At 35.8% G+C, this 23,678-nt stretch overlaps 2 protein-coding genes across 4 annotated transcripts in view; both read left to right on the top strand.

The window, feature by feature from the left end:
* Positions 1–10,318, top strand: part of Rora (RAR related orphan receptor A) — a 677,922-nt gene extending 667,604 nt beyond the window's left edge. For both annotated transcript variants that reach the window (XM_077800038.1, XM_026384867.2), the window contains one exon: positions 1,006–10,318. In XM_077800038.1, the coding sequence (XP_077656164.1) occupies positions 1,006–1,170 (165 nt within the window). In that variant the 3' untranslated portion in view covers positions 1,171–10,318. The remainder of the gene's footprint in view (positions 1–1,005) is intronic.
* Positions 10,319–15,547: 5,229 nt separating this feature from the next.
* Positions 15,548–23,678, top strand: part of Ice2 (interactor of little elongation complex ELL subunit 2) — a 43,988-nt gene continuing 35,857 nt past the window's right edge. Inside the window, exons 1-3 of one of the 2 annotated variants that reach the window (XM_026384893.2) lie at positions 15,548–15,641; positions 16,542–16,664; positions 18,455–18,559. In XM_026384893.2, the coding sequence (XP_026240678.2) occupies positions 16,624–16,664; positions 18,455–18,559 (146 nt within the window). In that variant the 5' untranslated portion in view covers positions 15,548–15,641; positions 16,542–16,623. Of the gene's footprint in view, positions 15,642–16,541; positions 16,665–18,454; positions 18,560–23,678 lie in introns of those variants that run through there. The other variant, XM_026384894.2, reaches the window with a different exon arrangement.

Genomic DNA, 23,678 nt, shown 5'->3' with positions numbered 1-23,678 from the left:
TTAGAAGAAGCTGCTCTATTCATTCTTAGAATGTGTGTTTTATTACTGGAAAGGACGATTTGAACAATTTTGTTTTATTTTTCTCTTTGACTCAGTTTCTTTTCTCCTGATAGCCAAATTAGGTGAAAGGGGAAGTTGGGAGTGAATTGCTGTTTTGTTTTTTATCTTTGTACCTGTTGAATGAGTGACTGGAACAGGACTAGGGAATGGAAGGGTGAGGAGCTGTCAGGAGCTTCTCACTCTCTGCTCCATCTTCTTGCCCAGATGCAAGGGCACCTAACACAGAAAACATCTGCTGATATTCGTCCTAGAAAGAATTATTCTGGGCTGAAATCACAAGCTTTTGCCTTTGAATAGAGCCTTAGAGTTTGAGAGTAGTTGTGCAGATCATGTTATTACACTCAACTGGTAAATGGTCAATCAGGGCACTTCTCACTATTCTGACTCTTCTTTTGCTTAGACCCAGAATAGCCTCTTGTAGGGAAAGATATTTATTCAGAAGAAACTTGCCCCTGAAAATGACTAGTGCTAGTTCTTCATACAATATGTAAGGAATGCCCTCATCTCTAGCTGCAGTGCCCTGACTACCTAGGATTGACTGTTCCTCCACTTCTCCATCACTGGACCTCTTCTTTTTATGCAGTGGTAGAAGGCAGAGTTTGGAACAGTAGAGCAGAAAGTATCCTCCCTGATCCTGAGTAAGGAGGAGGCAAGAACCTGGGGTTCTATCTGGATTCTGCCATTGATAAGTAGAGCCATCTTCTGCTTATGAATACTGTCTCAGGTTAAAGGATTCATTTTTAAAAAGGCATTCAGTGAATTATTAGCCTACTAGGATATGACTATATCATCATTTATTTTTAACCAATTCTCTATTACTAGATGTTTAAGTTGCTTCAAGTGTGTATTTCCATCATACACGGTGTTGTAAAGATGGTCCAGATTCCTGATTCTCCATTCTCATGCCTGTCCTCTCCTGACATCATCTCCTTTCTCTACTTACAGTTAATATGCAAGGTGTCTACATTAAGAGCCTTATGTGGACGACATACGGAAAAGCTAATGGCATTTAAAGCAATATACCCAGACATTGTGCGACTTCATTTTCCTCCATTATACAAGGAGTTGTTCACTTCAGAATTTGAGCCAGCAATGCAAATTGATGGGTAAATGTATCACCTACGCACTTCTAGAATGTCTGAAGTACAAACATGAAAAAGAAAACAAAACAAAACAAAAAAAATTAACCAAGACACTTTCTATGGCCCTGCACAGCCCTGGAGCGCCAACACACTGCACATCTTTTGGTGATCGGGGTCAGGCAAAGGAGGGGAGACAATGAAAACAAATAAAAGTTGAACTTGTTTTTCTCATGCATATGATTTCCATTATGCCTACAGATATGGACCCTTTTTTTGTCTCGACTTCTTGAGCATTGACCTCTGTTTACAGCAGAAGGAGGGTACTAAAGTCGGAAGATGTCCTTTTCTTGTAGCTCACTGCCCACAGACTTTCAACAGAGTCGCCAATCTGTCAGTTACAGCAGAGAGTCCAGCAATAATCGGTGACTGGTGTGCATAGCGGAGGTTGCGGCATTACTTTGCACAACTTGCTCTTTGTTTGATGAAGGAAGTTTTTATTTTCTCACCGATTATTGCCAGTCAGCAGGATGGCATGAAAAGGGTCCATAGCACTAGCAACAATAGCATTATAATATATTACAGGGTAAATGGGCATGAAGACTATATATAGCTAAAAGAGATATTGTTTATATATTGTTTTAATTAATATAAAATGTAGTTACTGGTGTAGCTTTTCCTGTTGAATTGATAAGGCACTTTCATTTTGCACCTTTTTCTTTAAATTAAATGCTAGCGTGTTCACTGTCGTGTCGCATGTGCACCAGAAACACAAGTTTAACTGAGAAGGCTTGGAAGGTACGTCGGGAGGTATTTATGCTGCTGTTTACAAAATTACTTTTAAAAGACTGGCTGGTCATATCTAGAAATCAACATGTTGGCGTTTTTTTCCCCCCACATGTGATTTTGGCATTAGAAACAGAACTCTCCCTAATTTATACTTTGCTCTTTGGTAAGCTCAAGGATAGATGTGTTTATGCTTCATACAAAGTTGAATGATTGATTGGTGCTGTGGACTTAAACCATCAAATTTTTTAAAACAAAGAAAGCTTTTCAAAATGCCACCTTTGGGTGGCAGGGGGAGGGGAGGCTCATTTTACACAGTTTAGTCAAAACTATGGACTCGGACTCAACTTGGAATTCTAACTGTTATAGAACAAAGTCAGCAACCAGAATATTGTGTTGTAATCTACATTTTTATGTGAAGAAGGACCCAAAGATTATATCTGGAGCAGATGCACATTCCCAGTGTGAGGACAGGAAACCTTCTTTGAATGTTTATGTTCTTGGTATAATCCAGGAATCCTAAGAGTTCATCTCAGAGTGAGTTGATTCTAGACTAGTTGTCCCCAGATGCCACTATTCTAGAATATTGCTCTCCATATTTGGTAGGGAATACATAGGAGGGTGAGGGAGGCCTACCATGTTCCTCTTATTTAAATAGTAAATATTTTAAGCCTTTAAAGTCAAGTCGAGGCTAGCTGCAAACATTTACTCTTGTATTTATCTTCACTAGAAAACTGTGGACTGTAATTTATTTTATTGAATATTTAGAAGATTTTTGGCTTTAGTTTTCAGGTGAGAAATATTGAGTTATTTTTGTTAAATTTTGTAGATTTCTTTTTTCTTTATTTCTTTCTTTTTCAGTAAGCCCCAGTGGGGGAAGAGGAAGGAACAGTTTGATGCACAAGTGTGCATATTTTAAAAACAAGTGACCTTTTAGTAATGTGGGCATTTAGAAGATGATTTTGGTCACATTAGGGATGGGGTTCAAAGACCATGTCGGTAAGGAAAAGGGAACATCTTCCAGGGTGTAAAGATGGGAGTCCAAGAAGCCCTCTACACCCAAGAGCCTCCTCTGCCATAGGATCCCTCCAGAATTTTCTGCAAGAATTTGCAGCCCCTGATATTGAGCTGGATTACCAGGGTTGGCTTCCCAGAGCACTTCACTGTTTTTAACTCCAACTTTCTGGCTTGTTTCCTGAGGCACTTGGAAAAGGGGAAGCAGTTATTTATGCAGAAGTGTGTATGAAGCCTAAATAACATCCTTTTTTTTTTCAAAAATATAGTAAGGGTTTAACCATAAATAGAAGATGAGAGTAATATTTACTTAAATTTCTTACAGGCATATAAAATTTTATGTGAGTGTTTATATAAAGAGGTTAATTGTTGGCATATAGTATTTATATTTGGGCAAGAAGGGTTAAATCAAACATTTATTTAAGTAAACATAGTTCCTTTAAAGATTAATAGTATTTATACTCTGAAAAGAGTACCAAGCTTAGTTCAGTTATTTATTTGTCCATTATCTTTTCTATTACTTCCCCTTCGGGGAGAAAATGGTGGTGTGGTTTGTGGGGTGTGGGGATTTTTTTTTTTATTCATAGTCACTAAATTTGGGAATGGTTTTAGTAAAGTATATTAACTTCTTTTTAACCAAAGCTTTCTGAATATGACCAGCCTCAGGTGCTAGCGCATTAAAGAGCAACTAAACCTAATTCCAGTGTCCATTTGTGAATAAGAAGAGCTAATTGAACTTCTCTAAGGGTGAGAGAGAAAGTAATGATGAACTTCAAAGAAATTCCTTTTCCCAGAAAGGATTTGCATGTACCTAATGCCAAAAAAGATTTAAAAAAGGAAAGAAGAAGAAAGAAAGAAAATGATGCTCTAATCTTAGTAATAGTTATGCCATGGTGACATTGCTTTTATAGTAAACCAAGACAGAGAAAGAAGATGCTGCTTCTAGGTGTTTCTGAAAGAAAAGCAGGAGGTGGGCTGTCAGAGCAAAGTTCACAGACCACATAGGAAAAGAATACTAGAGACAGAGACGTGCCCAGAGAAATTGAGGGAACAACTGACTAAAATTTGGATCTAAGTTGGGATCTGAAGTTAAACAATAAATGCAGTTGAAAGAAATAGAGTCCCAGAAAACGATGTGAAAACCTTTGCATTTTAATTTTCTTCTTTATCATAAAAACACCTGTGTGGTGACACAAAATACTGGGTGATACCTGAATAATTATTCTTAATAATTTATATAAATAAAGTTTCTTAAATGTCCAATAGCCTTTTAAAGATTAGAACCACATTGTCATCAACGTGGCTGCTGTAACGCCATTATCTAATCTTTTGACATAAGATAAATGAGGCTTTTGTACAAAGCCAGAATACTTTTTGTTACAATGGTGTCCAGATGATCATATTATATTGTGAAAAACACTGGTCTTGGTCACAATGAGATCAAAAGTGCAGATGAAAGTGCTTTTTGGACAGTTTGCAAATTGTGTTAAAGATATGGATGTTTTGTAAGTGTTCGGCATCCTAATTTCTGTTAAAGTTTGGGTTTCTTTTTTTTTTTTTTTTTAAGTCTTCAGCATCCTAATTCACCCTTCCTAACGTAAGGAAAACATGACCTAAGACACTGCTTCTAAGTTTGGTTGTTCTTTATAGTGTGGATACCCAGATCTCTGTGAGCGTATGGGGGTGGGCTGAGGGTCAGGGGAGGAAGGAGTGTGTGTGTGTGTGAGAGTGTGTGTGTGTGTATGTGTGTGTACCCACGCACTTGTGTGTGTGTGTGCGTGTGTGATTGGAGTACATATGATGTGCTTGTGTCGGACAGCTTCTAGGCTACTAAGTGTCAATGGAAAAAGAAAATGTATTCAAAATACTTAAATCAAAACTAGAGGATGGAAAAAAAAAGATTTATTCTATACAAAGCCTTGTCTGGACCACTTTAGAGAGACTTCTATTTTTTTAACCCTTCTATAAATATTTGATGGCACTTGAAATATTCCTGCAATAAAATGTGATTTGTGTAAAGAAAAAAAAAAGATTTTGTAATGTGAAACAAAGAAAGAAAGTAATGTAATTTTCTAAAAAAAAAAATACAAACAAACAAACTTTGTATTATTTTCTTGATGGAATTTGTCTATCTGTCTTTGGAAAACTTTTTATTTCATTGAATGTGCCATAGTAGAAATAATGTGTTTTTAGTTTTAGAACTAAGGAATAGCTAGCTGTTTGTGTTCCGACATTCCAAAATGCAAAACAACTTAGCAGAACCCTTAGTGGGAAGGTCGAAGTCGTCTGTGAGCTTCTTTCGTTGTTGCTTTTTTGCACATGTTCTTCATCCCTCTCTAGTGCAATATGTACATAGAGCACTTGCGGGTGTACCTTGATCCCTCAGGGAAAAATACATATTTGTACAGTTTTTTGGTTTTTGTTTTGTTTTGTTTTTCTTTTGTTTTTGGCTAAGGAATGTCGATCGAATCACTTGTTATTGTTGAGGGGCAGCCAGATAATAATCCTAAAGCCACTGTTTCAAACATTGATTGTTTAAATCATGTGTCCTTCCAGCGCTATTATTTTAAGATAATAATAATATAATAATAATAAAGTTATTTTCGGACAGTTCTTTGTGCTGATTGGTGAAAAACAAAAGGGTAAATAAGCACCTTATGATTGACTTACTGTGAATGACAATCCATCTTGATATCAAGGATAGAAGCCCTTTCATTTTGGAGTTGGGGTTAAGAGTCAGAAACAATGTGCTCAGGGATCTTCTAAAACTCTTAAAACAGGGTGGCCAGTACTACTGGGACAAATTGTGTTTTTTATTATTAATAATAATGATAATAATACTATCCCTCCAAGGCACAAGTGAACTGTATAGAACTGCATGTATGTGTAAACTCTTCACTACCGTCTCATTTTGTTGAGTTCAAAACTTATGTGTTCTTCAGTTTTGTGTGCTTAAAAACACTGAATAACTTCCAAAGCAATGAAAAGTTATTCCAGTGTATGCAAAAGAAAAAATAATCAATAATACACCAACACAGAACATCATTCAAAGTGAAGAACTTACATATTCCATTTACCATTTCCCTAATAATTAAAATATGCATGATGTGTGTGCGTGTGTGTTGCATTGCATGCTTTAAACTATTTCGAATTCTGTATGTTATGGATAAAAAAAAAATTAAACCAGTGTTAAGACCTGCCTATCAGTACAGTGAGATGGGTGAAGATAAAACACAATTGTTTGTTTTAAAGCCAGCAAATAAATGTTGTTTTCACTATGTTTTTCTCTAGAAGCAAACCAAAAATCCCTTTATGTAAAATGTTCTTACTTTCATATTTGTAGTTTATATCTGATGAATTAATACAGAAGCTAATGTTTAAAGACAAATCAAACCCTGCCTGTAGGACAGCAACTTGATCTAGATTTTAGGGTTACATGCTACATTTGTTAAATAACCATTTTGTTCTCATAATTCCCTTATACTAGTCTCCATGAAGTCAGAGAGGCTCAATGTAATTGTTGACTCTGACTCTTCTACCGGTGGAATACACATTCAGCAGATTTACAGATTTTCTTACTACCACAGAAAAGCATATTTTAGGGAAACATGTCTGTCAGATGTCAGATACCTTTACCCGGTTGGTTTTACTAATAAAGAACATGGAAAATGGCAGTAATTTCCTTCTTCTCATCTCCAAATACACACACACACATACACACACACACACACACACACACACTCATACTCACACGTTCCTGACTTCTTTACATAACATGTAACTGCCACTTCTTACCTCTAAAGTTATGATATAGAACTCCATTGAAGGCAACTTTGTACTATGGATCACATTATGTACCCCAAATGCAATTGCAACAGTCAATCTTGATCTATTGTGAGAAGTCTATAATACAGGTCTTCATTTTGTCCCTAAACACTAGTATATAAAGAGGCTCTGCCAGATTGATTACAGCACCCCTCTATTGCTGTTTATTTTTAAGAGACAAGGCTGACTAGCAGTGTCTCCCAAAGCAATTGGTTTCACTTTTGGGTCTGTTTGCTTATTTGTGTGTATAAGTGGGATCAGTTTTGTCAGACTTTCAGAATAATTTTTAAAATAATCCAGAAGCCTGGCTTCATAACACGGAGCCATTGTAGAAGGCAGGAATCTCCATGTTCAACCACACCCTCAGATCTTAGAGCAATAAGTACATTCTGTCATTTATTTGCTTACAAATGAATGACAGAATATTCAGTCCAAATAGCAGCAAACTTTTTTCAGTGATGCAACATAACATGGAGTCTTGTGTAGAGAAAGAGAATATGAATGTTTTAAATGGATGCCTAGTGAATCTGTGTTTGCTATTTACATTTGATGTGCTTTGCCACATTAGCAGTACCACACTTTTTTCTTCAATCCTCCTAGGAGCTAATGAAAGATAGCTTGCTGCACATGCCATGAGTTTGTTTCCTAAGAACAACAGAATCCTCTTTGGTGTTCATGCATGATTCCTGTCTCACTCATTTTTACTTTAATGTGGATGAATAGTATTTCTAGGAAGCTGATTATCATTGAACAGATTGCATATGTAAATGCAGATAATTCTTGAGCAATATAGTGAAAATGATTTCACACACACAAAAAAATCCGTATGTACTGTATACATCTTCCTGAATCCAAAATTCTCTTATCCACAATGGTTTGGAATCTCACATAAAACAGTGGTAAATGTTTAAACATTAGGACATTAGCTGGCTGCTTCTTTAAATGTACCTGTATTGTCTGCCTGCTCCTTTTCTGGAGATGTGTTTTTGTATTGGATGTTTGGGCCAATGGGAGGCTTCAAGCTACAACATATTTTCCCAGTTTAAATATATTTAACATATGACAAACCCCAGACAAGGCTTTTAATATGTATAAAGAACTGCAGTGTTAGGTGGTTTATTTGCAAACCGTTTTCAATGTTGTCCATTTTTATGGCACCTTTAACAATATTCTTGTTTCCAAAGTACAAAAAAATAGGTTAAATAATCTAGCCATAACTGAATGTCAAGCAATAAAACAAATGACTTTTTGTGCATAGACTTAAAAAATACAAATTTTAGACATCTGCATGTAAATGCAATCTCTTGTTTACTGCTTTCTTCAACTTGAGCAATTGATTCCTTATTTACTATTAACTTAAGAACTTGTAATGGCCTGTAAACATTTTCTCTCTTACTCTTCTTTCAAATTTACCTTCGTCCCTGCTTTTGAGTCATAATATTTAATGTTGTTCTGCACATCTCTATACAGTTAACTTTTTGGCTTTCATTCTGTATAGATAAGAAAATGTTATATTATAAACAGCCTACTCAGTGCAAATATTTATCTGTTTATCAAATCCACAATATGCTGTATAATACTGGTTTTACTATATAATCTATTTTAGACATAGCTGTTTAGAACTAGAGTGTGCTATTTTTGTGTTTTTCTGATGTGTGGTGCTAGATAAGTTACTTTTGTGAACAAACAAAAAAATCCCTTTTATTCCTAGACAATACCACCTTTGGGTCTTGTTAATTTCACTGAGTATAACTATATATTTGTATATATATACATATATATATATATATATCTACCTGTGCCCAACTGGCAGCTGTATCAGAGTGCTGGATTTGGGACATGCTTTTCTCTTTAAATACATAATATCATTATATAAATTATTCTAGAGTGTATTTAATTAGGATAAAATTACTTCCTTAGTATGGATATTTGACATATATAGGTGAATTTGTTTACAAATATGGACATATGAAAATTATTAGCATTGACTTTATGTTTGTTACTTGGCTTTACACCATATCTCCTGAGCTGAAAATTATTTGCCAGGCCTTTGAGATCCCAAAGAAACACTCTAATTTAATGGAATAAGTCATTTTTTTTCTTACTAAGGAATTGTATTATTGGCATCTGACAGAGTTATATCTTTGACTCCTATTATAGATAATAAGCACTTACATAAAATATTCATGGTGGTTTGATGACAGACTAAACCCTCCTGAGTTGTGAGAAGTATGGACACACTCCCCTGTAGAAAACAAGTCAGACAGCAAATTTGACAAGAGATATTCTGCTTTAATATGATCTCAACCAGTTCCATGAACTGAGTAATGAATTTTCAAATTCATTTAATATTGAGCTTCACCTATACTCCAAAGATCTATTGGCATTGTTAAAAATCAGTATATCAAATATCTAACTAAGGATGTAGTTAGCCTTATTAAATATTGATTAGAATTGTTCTGTAATATTACTGAATTTGTAAGATCTTTAGCAAAGATTTTTGAGCAATTTATAAATATAGAGCAAATGTTTCTGTTTACTGCACTTTTTGTAACTGAAGGTGATAAATTCTCAAGCCATGATTAAGTGGCTCCCATGCACTGCATATTTACCCACCTTTCTAGACATTTTCCATTTCTATGGAAGAGTCGCTATTACCTTAATTATAAATACAAATTGTGTGGTTAATGAAAGCTAATGCTAATAGTTAACCTTTAAAAGTGAATTGGCTACAGTTTAGGGAGAAATCTCTTTTAATACAAATCATGGCATTCCTTAACTGTCTCACTTGAAAAGAGATTGAAACTTTTTTTTTTTAAGCACCATTTAGCATCCCAAGCTTCCCTAGGGTAGAGATTGTATCTCTTCATGCCTACACAATGGCCAGCACATGTCAGCATTTGATAATTGTTAAATGACAAGTGTATCTCAAATAAAACTTTTTTCCTGGGTTGTTCTGGCAAATCTATAAAAGTATACCAAGCCTTATGGTTAACATTTTCTTCCACAACTAAGTATAAAAAGCCACATTTAAAAACACCACATGAAATGCTGATTCTAATTGTGTGTAGGTCTTGAGGGTTAAGCACACAAATTTCACAAAACTCTGTGAGTAATCAACTCAGCCTTCTGTACATATACATACAAGTTTGGAAACAGTAATACTGTACCTATAAATATATGCTGTCTGTTTTGTGTACAGTATGTAAAAACTCCTTTTCTGCCACACTAAAAATGCAAGCCATTTATGGGAATCCTAAAAAGTAGTATTGAACTAAACCTTTGCTAATGATCTTTATTAGAGGATCATCCAACTTCTCACTTACATTGGGTTTTCTTTTCAATTCACTCTTTACAGTAGTCTGCTTATTTCCAGCTGTTTATTTTATTGAGTCCTGAATTAAAAAAAATATTTTGATTCATTTTGTAAATACGAGCTGTAAAAAAAGAGAGATTTAATGTTGTCTTTTAAATACTCCAATTTTCATTCTAATATGAATGTTGTTATATTGTACTTAGAAACTGTACCTTTAATATTACATTACCTTTATTAAAAGTGCATTGAACACATCAATTTTAGATGTGCTTTATGTACTGTTATCCTATAATAAAACTTCAGCTTCTAATGGAATATGTGCCTTGTTTTTCTTATTTTTCTTTGGTCACTGAGTGGTATTGTACATCATTTTCCAGCATACATCATGTCTCTAATGAATGACCTACTACTGAACTTTCACAGCCAAAGTGTGAACTACAGACCAGCAACATTGGAATCATATGTAATGTTTTTAGAAGAGCAGAATCCCCACCATCAACTTTGACTCAGCAAATCAGAATCTGCATTTTTGTTAAAAAAAAAAAAAATCCAGATTAGCCGGACATAGTAGTGCATGCCTGAAATCCCATCAGCTCCAGAGGCTGAGGCAGGAGGATAATGAGTTCAAAGCCAGCCTCAGTAATTTAGCAAGGACCTAAACAACTCAGGGAAAATCCTGTCTCTCAATAAAATACAAAAAGGGCTGGGATGTGGCTCAGTGGTTAAGTGCCCCTGGGTTCAATCCCTGGTACTATATGGGGGGGGAGGGGTACTGGAATAGTATAAAGTGTGGGGGGGCAGGTACTGGGGATGGAACCAAGGGGCTCTCTATATCTCTACCATTGAGCTACATCCCCAGCACTTTTTGCTTTTTATTTTGAGACAGGGTCTTGTTAAGTTGCTGGAAGTCTCACCAAGTTTCTGAAACTGGCCTAGAACTTGGGCTTTTCCTGCTTCAATCACCTGAGTCACTGGGATTCCAAATGTGCATCAGTATGTCCAGTTCATTTAGTAATTAAAAAAATATTAATTCATTTGCATTTGCATTAGTATAAAGACAAAGCAAAAAAAAAAAACATTTTTACTTGTGAAATAATGGTTAATGATGCTGTTGGAAAACAAAAGGCAGAGTTTAGAATTCTGAGGCTACTTCCTGTCTCAAAGGAAAAAGGTGCTTGACTGAAAATTGACACCTCCCTTGAGCATCAGAGAAATCCTGAATGCATACTGTACTTTGTCATCTTTGCTTTAGAAATGGTTGAAATGGAACGGCAGAAATGATGCCATGACTGTCCTGCACTGTCATTGTCCCATCCCCACTCTCCTCTTGAGATCACTTAGGGGTGAACCATAAACCTAACATCAGCTAAATGCACTTTAATGGTGCAACAACCTTAGCATGAATTATTTTTAAAATAATATCAAGGTTATTTGAGTTGTGAAATATTATGAAGCCAGAACAAAGGCAACTGAGTTCGCATTTTTCTCTACATACTCTAGAATGCCTAAGCATCCCTTAAGATCAGGAGGTGCTCAATAAATATTGTAATTGATCCCCAAATTCACAGCATATAGAAAACTGTCCGAATCCTGCTTCTATTTCCAACTATGAGAAAAGGAAGAGTGAGATATTATTGTACACATGAAATCTTTGTAGACCATCAAGTTCTACATAATTATAACTATGTACTGCTGTTTAGTGACTGAAGAAATTGTTAGTTAAAATAATGAAGTTCAAAATGTGAAATCTGTCACCTCGAGGCCTTTGCCCAAATTTATACTTAAACTTCTAAAAATAATGAGTATGCTCTTCTGTATCTCAGATGAGCTTGCTCAGTGTCCAGGAGGGCACTTCATGGGAGAATAAAAAGGACTTCTTAGAATTCTGCTTACAGGTGTGATGGAGCACACCTACATCTTAGTGGCTCAGGAAGCTGAGGTAGGACTGCACATTCAAAGCCAGCCTCAGCAACCTATCAAGGCCCTAAGCAAATTAATGAGACCTTGTCTCAAAGTAAAAAAAATAGAAAGGGCTGAGGATGTAGCTCAGTGGTTAAGTGCCCCTGGGTTCAATCCCTGGTACAAAAAAAGAGGAAGAAAAAGCTGCTTATAAGAATGTCACAATATCTCACAGGAAAATCAGAAAGGACAACAAATGCCAGGTTATTAATAAACTCTAGGTAAGACTAGCAGGTAAGATCTGCCCACAAGAATGTGTTGGTTGCTACTGTTACTACTAAACTTTTTCATAAGGGAAGATAAAGCAATCAGTCTAGCCTCTCAAAAGTGGACACTCGATATGCATTTGGATCAAATGGACAGGTGCCAAAGCTCAGCTTCTCCTAACTGGTCTATGAGAACACGCGCCAGGCTCCTTGTGCAAAGGAAGATAACTGCCAAGCAGAGGCGCAGCTCAGCACCTTGGTTCCTTCCTCTTTTGAACAAGAAATTGAAAATGGGCCCAGTACTGTTCAAAGCTATAGAAGTGTAGAAGAGGTATTCGTGTCATACAAGTCAAGAAGTGTAGAAGAGACTATTCATGTCATACAAGTCACCAGAGAAAGGAAGAAAAGAAGATGCTTTCACATGTTAGGGATTTAAGAAACTTGAGAGCATGGAGAAAATTTTTCTGTCATTTACAGCAACATGGATGAGCCTAGAGGACATTATGTGAAATGAACTAAGTCAGTCACAGAAATAAAAGTATTGCATATTCTCTCTCATATGTGGAAGCTTAAAAAAAAAAAACTTGATCTCATACTAGCAGAGAGTAAAATAGTGATTACCAGGGGCTGGAGACAGGGAAGGGTAGCAGGAATAGAAAGGGCAGATAATAAGTATCAAAATAGAGGTAGATAAAAAGGTAAGTTCCAGTGTTTTTCAGCAGAACAGAGTGACTATAGTTAACAGCAACTTACTATAGATTAAACAATAGCTAGAAGAGAGGATTTTCAACATGCCCAACACAAAGAAATGATCAATGTTTAAGGCAACAGAAATGCCAATTACCCCGAATGAATCATTATAGATTGTATGCCTGTATCCAAATGTTACACTGTATCAATATGTACAATTATGTGGAAATTAAAATGTTGAAAGGAGGGACTTTTTGACAAAAGGATCCTCCTGATTCCCAGAAGAATCACACTAATGGCATCTACAGCCACTGTCCCCTGCCTCCACCTCTAAACAGTGGCAGAAACCTCATCCTAGGAGACTAACAGGAATGCTGTTCTTTCACCATATCTCCAGATGTGAGCTAAGAAAAATCCTGTTTTTCCCTAATGCCATTTAATTCTAATATTGGAAAGAGTTAACAATCTAGTCTTTTTGCAAGACCCTAGAACTTTTTATCCTTAGGAGGAAAAATATACTAGTAAAACATAGTAATCTCTCAGCAATCATCAATTATTTTATCATTTTTGTTGGTGGACTTCTCAAATATCTTAAATTTCATATAACTTCCCCTTTGTGGAGAAGAAGTTGCTTCATCTATCAATTGTTCTATGGTTCATGCACAATTCATTTTAATTTTAGCCTCACCCCAAACTAACAAAGTGATCTCCTACTGAGTCCCATGGCCACCACTTCTACTAGACCTTGTCTTTTTACCCAAGTAAAATGCATACCACATCCTAAAAACAAATATACATAACTTTTAAATTACTTGGAATTATCTCTGCTATCATTGCCCTTTCTTTTGGGGGATACTAAGTATTCCTTATAAAAGCTCAGCTTTCACATGAACAATTATAGCTGGGCCTTTTTTTTTAAGCCCAAGGACTATATAATACAAAACACACCAAAATATATTTTAGAGAATATTATCTTTTGCCAGAAGCCATGGTACACACCTGTAATCCCAGCCTCTCAGGAGGCTGAGACAGGAGAATCACAAATTCAAAGCCAGCTTCAGCAATTTAGCAAGGTCCTAAGCAATTTAATGAGACTCTGTCTTGTCATTAAAAAAAATAATATGAGCTGGGGATGTGACTCAGTGGTTAAGCACCTACGACTCAATGGTTAAGCACCTCTGGGTTCAATCCCTGGTACAAAAAAAAAAAAAAAATCTTGTAAGCAAAACAATCTGAACACTTTAGCTATTCTAATCCAACACAGAGCCAGAGTGTTTTGCTGGGTTTTAGGATTGAGGCTGGCTCCTTACCCACCTGAAATACCATTACTGACAATCTTGATTTGACAAACTGGTATTAGCAACAATATTTCCTCAAATTTTCTAATCAATTACTAGACTAAAACCTTTTTGCCAAAGGACCATTTCTGGATTCTCATTCTGCAAGCATCTTATGTATGGTTTATGAAGAAATTTAGTGATCAAGCTAAAAACTCTCCAAGGTTGTGTTCAAGCTGCTTTTCACAACTCACGTTAATTTCTCTCCCTCTCCAACTGTTTTCTATTTACCTCTTGTGTTGGATTTGTATTGCTGTGATAAAATACCTAAGATAAACAATTTGAGGAGAAAAGGTTTATTTTGGCTCAGCTTTCAGTCCCTGGTGACTTTTTACCCTGGCAAGGCAGAACATCATGTACTGCTCAGAACATCATGGCACAGTAGAATAGCAAAGGTGTTCACCGAATGGTGGCAGAGAAGCAAAGAGAAAAGGGCTGAGGGTCCCAATATTCCTTCATTGACAGGCCCTCAATGACTTAACTTCAACAAGACCCTACCTCATAAAGAAAGCACTGTCTCCTAAGAGTGCGACAGGCTGGCCAACAAGCCTTTAACATATGGGTCTTTGGGAGAAGAGTTAAGATCCAAAACATAACAACTTTCTTGGGTAGTTTATCATTTTCTATTGTTTCATTTTAATGTAAATACCTTAAGAGTCCCAGAGATCAAAAGTTCTAGAAAAAATTATATTGAGGCTTAGTCTCATGTGTACCCAGCACCAAGCACGCTGTGTAAAGTGCTTAATAAGTCTTTCATAAAACATGAGAACAAAAGCAGACTAAGAACCAAAGGACCATTAGAGGAACCTTACATCAAAATGGAACGGGGAGCGGCAATGAGGAGAAATGGCATGTAGTGAAGCCCTACTTTGTGCCAGGTACTGGGCTGGGCACAACTTCATCCCTTGCTCCATTTAGGCATTTCCAAAACCCTATGAAGTACATAATATCATCTTCATTTTACAGATGGGTAATTAGGGTTATAGGGAAATTAAGAGCTTGGCTAGGGTCACAATCAAATCTGTGCTTTTTCCAATTTATCACCACACCCCCGCCCCGCGTCCAGCCCAACAGAAACACACCAAGATCAGGGCTTTCTATAATAACGAAAAGTCCCAACCCCCTCTACCCTTCAAGAACCAGGGGTTTTGCAGCCAGAACCACCAGCAAGACCCACGCAGGCGAGCCGTGCCCCTTAGGCACGCAGGCCCCACCCACTGCGTCTCGGGTGGCGTCATCACGCAGAGCCAAGTCTACGCGGCCACGTCCTTTAAATTAGCCTTCTCAGGACGCGCGTGAGTGTGCGGAGTGGGGCGGAGCGAGTGTGGCGTGGGGCCCGCGCCGGGGCCGAGCCGCCGCGGACCGTGAGGTGGGCGGAAAGGCTGCTTTGCAGTCCAGAAGCGGCAGGGAAGGCGCCGGGAGCGCTCTTGAGGGGCGGGAGGAAAGAATATGGCGGCTCCGGGCTCTCAGCTCCCGGTTCTGGCGCGGCTTCTTACCCTGCTCTGCCCACTCCTTTACCTGCCTTCCTGCAACTTGCTTTTCTTTCTGCGCTCTCTTTTCTCTCAGACATACCTTTTGCCTTCATCTGCACGTCCTCCCCAGCCCCACCCTGATCTAAGTATGAAAGGTGCATTAAGTGGGAGCTGGTCAGGCCCGTCAGGGGCCAAGATACAGATTCCTAAATTTGACTTTTACCCCCATGCCATTTTATCAGCCTACCCATGGTAACATGGAGAGGTCAAGCCCGATTTTGAGGCCTGATAATACCTGTGAGTGATCCTGTCAATTGTCACTGTAAGTTTCCTGAACCTGAGTTTCATCAAATGTAAGGTTTTCTTTGAAAGATCTAAATTTCTTGATAGCTAGGCAGCTTTTGCCATGCATTTGTCAGAATATGCCCCGTAATAGTATATGATTGGGGAAATGGAAGCAGGATTCATTTTGGCAGTAAGAGAATTAGGCAGAGCTAAGACCTACATCTCCCTTCCATGAAATGATCTAGTGTGTAAGCAGTGAGAACACCATTCTGTTTTGGCTCTTATTTTCTCAGTGAGTATCCTAAGACTGACCCTCCTGGCATAAGTTAAATGGAAAAGGACTTATTGTACTGCTCTGATGCAAAGAACCTTGGGAACATTCATCTGTCTGTTCTAGGTGGCCACTGTCATTTTAGGGCATATGTTCTTTCTCACCTAATAAAGTGCAGCTGGGCCTTGGCCAATCCCTTGCTTTTTATTTTGACCTTTTGTTTTTCCTCGGTTGAGTGTAGAATCTGGAGGGATCCTACCTCTTGAAAACCTTACTTCCCACCTGCCAAATCGTGGGCTAGAGTGAAGCAGAAATCTAGGAAGATGAGCTTCAGCATGACCATGAGTGAACCAAGGCTAAACTGGTGAGTTCTCTCTCTACCTAATCAACTGAATAGGAGTGAAGTCCAGCTGGTGGTTGACATAGGAAAGGAGAGCTTTTGGCCCAAACAGGTTTGGAAGAAATAAAAGAGGAAAGATCAGGATCTCAGAATTTATCCTGTTCTCATCTTCATGTAATAAATACTTTTGAGGTATAATTACTGCACTTCCACTCCTAAAGTGACAATTCAGCACTCAAATTTTTATTAGATATAATTCCATCATGTCTTTATTGTTGGTATGTTGTGAAGGAGAGATGCTGGAATTTTCTTAGTTCTAAAAACTTTCCCATTTCCATGCAAATAATAAAAAGACCGTCTTTAAGAATAGACACACTTTTTGTTATAGTAGAATCTATCTCAAAAGATTATATAAATGCAGACTGTTTTCTGTATTTTAGAAATGTGAGAACTTTGCTAATAGAGAACCCAGTTAAGTAATATCATGGTTTTGTAGGCATCTAACAAATATAGTGGTTTTATGTAACTATCATATTGCTATACTACATTGCTGCCTTAGTTCATTTTAACACACATTTACTAAGCCAGCAAAGGAGGATACAAAAGTCACAAAGAGATGACAAAGATTTTTTAAATAGTGCCCGACTTAAAGAACTTTTAAGTCAGTATGTTCAGTAATGAACAGTGTTTGCATCTCCAAATAATTCCATAATACTGAGGCCCTTGACTTTGTTTTAGAATTATATGAGGAAACCTTAGAATTTAATAAGATGTTATGGAAATATTACCATGCTGAAATAATAGGAAACTTTACCATGGTCCATAGCAAGTAAGAAATTCTGATTTTACTATAATACCTTAATCATGGTGTTTGTTTTATTTTTTCTCTTTTTGGGGTAAATATCTTTAAAACAGTAAAAGATAAACATGAACCATATATGCTAGGATTTCCCATTTGGAAATGGGACTAGAAGTTGCATTTGATTGGAGTGTTTTGTTGTAGGTTTTAAGTGACATGCACACTTGTGTTCCTGGCTAATATTGTAAAGTAAGTGTTCAGATGATGTGCAGTTATTCATATATGCAACTGACTCGAAACCAATTGTGGTTTAGAACCTTTGCACAGTATTGTAGGCTTTGGAACTGTCCTTTTTCACAAAATCCTAGTAATCATTGTACTCCCTGGATTCTCCGTGTTTTCAGTTTTTTAACTTCACTTGCCATCATTTGTGGGAAAGCTTACTATCTGGAAAGCACTGGTTATGTTATATTAGCCTCAATTAATTACAATGTTATGAAAAATCATATATTATTATAGAGGTGATTTTTAGCAAAGGCACACCATTTATCCCATTTTCCAGTTTCAGAAAAATAGGTTGGATGTTCAATCTTTTGGACTAGAACAGTAATGCATGAAACAAAAATAAATTGAGAAGCATTTTTTTTTTCAATAATCAAGCATCTTAATGTTATGCCTCACAACCAGAGATGAGTCCTGCCCATGACAGACTCTTGATTGTACTTCATTCTGTTCTATCTTTAACTCTCAAACCTCTGACAGTTATTTAATTGGGTGCTATAGAAAAAGAAAGGTTGATTGTTGGAGTTATAGAATATCATAATCCACCTGAGCTTGGTGTCTGAAAAGTAAAACATCTAAGCTCACAGATCTGGTATATGAAATTAAATATTAAGAAGTGATTGGGAAAGGGTTTGGATAGAGGGCATATAGTCAGAAATTAGATACTATTATGTTTCTTTGTCTAACATGAGGTTTTGAATTGTCAAATGAATGTAAATTACTTTGTTTCTAGGGATGTTTCCCCAAAAAATGGCCATAAGACATTTTTCTCTCGAGAAAATTATAAAGACCATTCCTTGGCTCCAAGTTTAAAAGAACTCTGTATTTTATCTAACAGGTAAAATATTTGATTATTTTCATATTTAATTGTTTTTTTTCTGATATTTGAAGTTTTATAATTATCTCCATTATTCAAATTATAGAAGATAGAAAATGTAAGAAAGCTATTGTTAACACTTTGGTATTTGCCTTCATATATTAACATATACACAAAAAAAAAATGGGATCATGCTATAAAAACTGAAAAATACTGTTTTAAACCCGTTAAAACTGTTTTATAGTTTGCTTTTTCCATTGAAAATAATATTTTGTCACAGAACAAAAGAAGTCAATATGAAATAATGTATTTCTTTCCATGGTCATATATATATGTATTTTAATCTTTTCCCCCTAGTCTTGATGGTTATATATTGATTTGTCGTATAGATGTATTTTTAATTCATTTAGCTAGTTCTATGTTGTATTCCTCTTTTTTTGTAGTTACAAACAATATATTGGTGAATTTTTTTGCAGTTATTTCTAGAAGATAAATTCACAGAAATTGAATTGTTTAGTTAAACAGTAAATACATTTTAGAGTTTAATAGATAAGTGCCAAATTGCCGAAGATTTTTTTTTTCCTTTCTGGTATGAAAATCACTATTCAGTAGTAATTTTCACTTCTTACTGTTCACTTGCCTGTAGCAGCTCTTTTCTTTTTGATCGACTGTTTCTACTCTATTGTGGATTAATCTGAAAACCAGCAGATGCAGAATTAGGGAACTCCCCTAGGGGAGTTCAGCATTCACTTTTATCCTTTTTCCTTTTATAATGGACTAAGCATATCCCCCCCTTATTAGTATTACCCCCTCTTTTTCCTGTATCTTTGTTCTCTCTCATTTTCAATCATCTCAATCAGTGTATGTGTGTGCTTAAATTTTTTCCTGTTTAAAATAATCCATGAACTCCACATGCCTGACCCCCACCAGTTACTTTCTTACTCTTCCCTTGTTTGTTCTTAGACTAAGACTAATATATGCTTACTGGAAAGAAATGAGGAGCCAAAAAAGCTTTAAGACAGAGAAAATGATTAGCAGAAAATAGTAAGTTCTTCCTTGTCAACAATTACTTTATTGTGAATGAATTAAGCTTCCCACTCAAAAGGCAGATTGACAGAATGCATTAGAAAACACATTTATTTGTTTTTTTAAATAAAAAACCTATTCCTTTCACTGTATATCCCACCCACGTTGCACTCTAATCTGACGTCCAACCTCACTACTGAACTAAACTGCTCCTCTCAGAGGCATCAATGAGCTCTCAGCTCTAGAGCGACCTCACTCTCTTAGCTTTTTCGTAGTATTTTGGTTGTGGCATTTTTCAAAATATTTTGGTATTCTCATCTCCAGACTTCTCATTGTGGCTGATCATAAGACACTTACATTTTAACAACAACTGATATTGCACTCTAAACTCAGCCTTTTGAATCTGAACTTCTTAAGATGAATGATGAATTTGTGGAATTGACTTAGCTTATAATAGCTATATGCATATTGTAATACACACAAAAATTAATATAACTGTTCTTTTTTGTACACAACAGGAACATAGTATGTATAGTAGTAAGTGGAGGGTATGCATACATTTATTTTAATGTATATTGCCAAATTGGTATTAAAAACATTAACAGCCAGGTTCAGTGGCACATGCCTGGCTTCTCAGGAGGCTGAGGCAGAAGGATTATAAGTCCAGGTCAGCCTCCACAATTCAGTAAGATAAAAGAATTTTAAGAAAGGGCTACAGATGAAGCTCAGAAAAGCACCTCTGGATTCAGTCTCCAGTAGTGCGCGCGCACACACACACACACACACACACACACACACACACACACACAAAACCACTTTCAAATGTCTTGGTGATTCAACTTGTATCATTTCTTAGAAATAACTGATTTCATAAACTTACCAGTTAAATAAAGAATTGCCATTGATTATTTGAATCAAAGAATGCCTATCAAATTCTAGTATACTAGGATTTAAAAAACATATCTTTACCTTTTATTAAAAATCTTCAGTTGGGCATAGTGACACATTCCTATAATCCCAGTGGCTCAGGAGGCTGAGGCAGGAATATCAGGAGTTCAAAGCCAGCCTCAGCAACTTAGAGAGACCCTAATCAACTTAATGAGAACCTATCTCAAAGTTTTAAAAAAGGAGGGTGGGGGTAGCTGGGGATATGGCTCAGTGATTAAACACCCTGGGTTCAATCCCTGGTACCCCCCCCCCAAAAAATTTAAAAATTTCATACCATTTTTTGAACTTTTTATCTCAGCCATCATCATTTTAAACTAAAAATTTTCTATTATTAATCTTCATCATCCTGCCACTGCTTCTTAATTTAACCGTTCTTTTCAAGTCCAGTTTTTTCACCATATCTTAGGTGTGGGTTATATAGCCCAGCTTTGTATAAAGGAGAGGACGTTTTGCTGGCAAGTGAGTATTCCAAACTCCTAATAATCTTTTTTCTTAAACTATATTTGCTTTTCTTTACATTTTTATGCAGTACAAAATAATTCATTAGGATAATTTACTTTTTAGTATTAAAACAGACATAAGAAATTGAAATGTGTTTCTAGACTGTTTTCCTAGCCTTAAGTTTTATTAAGTATTACTACAGTAAGGAATGGATTTGAGCCTTTACTAATTTACAAGTGTTTTCTTGGGGAAATACCAGGAAGAAATATAAAATTATTATTATCCCTAATTTTGTATTTTTTGTGCTCATCGACAGTTGGAAAAATATTGATACCCTTATTATTGCTACTTTCAAAACTAGGAGATTTTCTTTAACCCTTTTCCTCATCTTTCCACAAAAGGCTTTTTACTCCTAATTTCAACATAAAAAGCTTTTCTTTTGCACCATATGTGTTTATAAATGAAAAGACTGCTAAAATAGTGTTTTGCATATAATAATATTAAAAAGTTAACATAGTGTTATTTTTATATGAAACATTACAAATAAATTATGATTTTAAAGAATGTTTGGAAAGTTTACCTAAGAATAAACCAGAAAATTAAAATGCCCTGTGAGCCATTTATGTAGAAATAACCATTATAAACATTTGCCTTTTTAAAAAATTAAATATTCTGTTTACAGACATTTGTAACTGAGTTTTAAACTAACAAGGAGGAAACGACTTAAAATAGAAAAGAAATGAAGTTTTAATCCTTTCAACATAAAAAGTAAATCAAACACAGAAGATAACAGGTAGACATGAGTTGGAGGCCAAAAGCATAATTTCCAAATGCTACTTATAAAGAAGCTGCCAAATCGGTAGATAAAAGTATAGGAAACTAACAGTTGGGAATTTTCCCCCCATAGACATGTTAAGTAAAAAGGAGACTGGGTAGTTGACAAAACAAAGGGAGGAAGCTTCAAACTATCAAGTGAAATAAAATATAATGTTGTAAATGTGAATAGAAAAACCCTATCAGATGCTTTTGGTTTGCACTCTGATGAAGATTTTGACAGTACTGCACTTGGAGATGATCTTGATGTGCTGCCATTTCATTCTTTGCTGAATGTAGCCAATTTAAACTGCTAGAATTTCTTGACATTCCTACTCTGGCATATCTGAGTCAGCATCTTGTTGCTGCAGCAGCTTAATTAAATTTGCCAGTTTGTGCCACAAGGACAGACATGTTCTCATATTCAGAGAGACAGCTGTGAAGCAGTATTGTTAAGAGTTCCGGACACAATACTGTTAAGTTTGAATAGCTCTCAAGACATTTTCTAGTGAAAAATCAATTTTCTGTAATACATTTCTCCCAAGATCAGCAGTTAATATTCATTTTGTTAACCTAAAATGTGCTTATTTTTGTATAGTTATTGGAGAAACTTAGTAACCAAGTATGTCTTCTTTCACATGTATTCTTTCTAGAGCCAACCTGAGCATTCTAATTTTATTTTCCAAAAATTTTTCCCCATTAAAAAAATCAGTGCTTTTAATTAGCTTTTTATTCATGGTTTGCTCTAAGAGGGTACTTTTGAATATTTTGTTTTATATTGGGGAGGCCTAAATCTTTTCCGCAAATTACTATTTTCAAGTTTTGGAATTTTTACCATATTTATTCTAGTATTATAAAGTTGATTTAAAGCAAGTCAGTGCTGCTTTTGGATGGGGCTTAACTGATCCTCTGTCTAGACATAGATCTAAATTAATGCTTTGTAACCTGATCAGGCCAAAACCCTCCCACTTTTTTTATTGGTGCACTGTAGCTGTACATAATAACTTCAACTTTTCATAACAAATGTATGTAAGAAATAAGACACTTCTGTTACCAGCCTGAAGTGAAATGAATAGCTAATAATTACCATAGACATAATTTTAAAAAACAATACATCCTAAGTACATGAATATAAAATGAAAGGAACGTTATTTACATTATATATGTATTTTAATAGGTAAATTGCAATGAAATCACTATGTCAGATGATATGATGTAATGAGATGCAGTAGTTAAAATTTATGAATAAGGTTGGGAGGGCTGGGGTAGGTAGTTCAGTGGTAGAGCACATTTTTAACATGTGTGATTTTTGCGTTAAAACAAAACAATAAGATTGTATTTAAGAGAAGTTAGGTAAACTATATCACAAAAGAATGATAAGAGAAAATAGAATATAGTGTTAGGATAACACTTTAAAAGCTGTGCAAGACAGTTTTACACATTGTAGGCATCCAGTATTCCTCTCCTCTGAATACCTTTAAACCTCCCCTTTTGTGATAACCCATCTGTATCTGTATATTTCTCCTCCCTTCCCATTTTCCCTCTTAATCCCTGATTATTATGTCTTTAGAATTCTTCTCAGGCCCCTATTTGATACTTTCCATTTGGAAACCTAGAATATTCATAGCCACTTCAGATTGATATACATATTTACCTTTCTTCTCCATTCATTTGTCTAATCCACTTGATCTTGAGATTCTCGAGAGCCTAGACTGTACTGTATACAGTGTTTGTTGTATTTTCAGTATCTAGCATAGACTTGCACATATAAACATCAATAAATATTAATAAATGGAATGAAGAATGAATTAATATAGACATCCATCTTTCTTATTAGTTTTTCTTCCTCTGTGGATTATTGTTTAATTTGGAGCTAAATTATAAAAATAATGGCTGTCATGGAAATTAGAGT

Source organism: Urocitellus parryii, chromosome 6 (genome assembly GCF_045843805.1).
Source record: "Urocitellus parryii isolate mUroPar1 chromosome 6, mUroPar1.hap1, whole genome shotgun sequence".
In the NCBI taxonomy this organism is placed as follows: domain Eukaryota; kingdom Metazoa; phylum Chordata; class Mammalia; order Rodentia; family Sciuridae; genus Urocitellus; species Urocitellus parryii.
The sequence above is the reverse complement of the archived record's forward strand: the minus strand, read 5'-3'. Positions and strand labels throughout refer to the sequence as shown.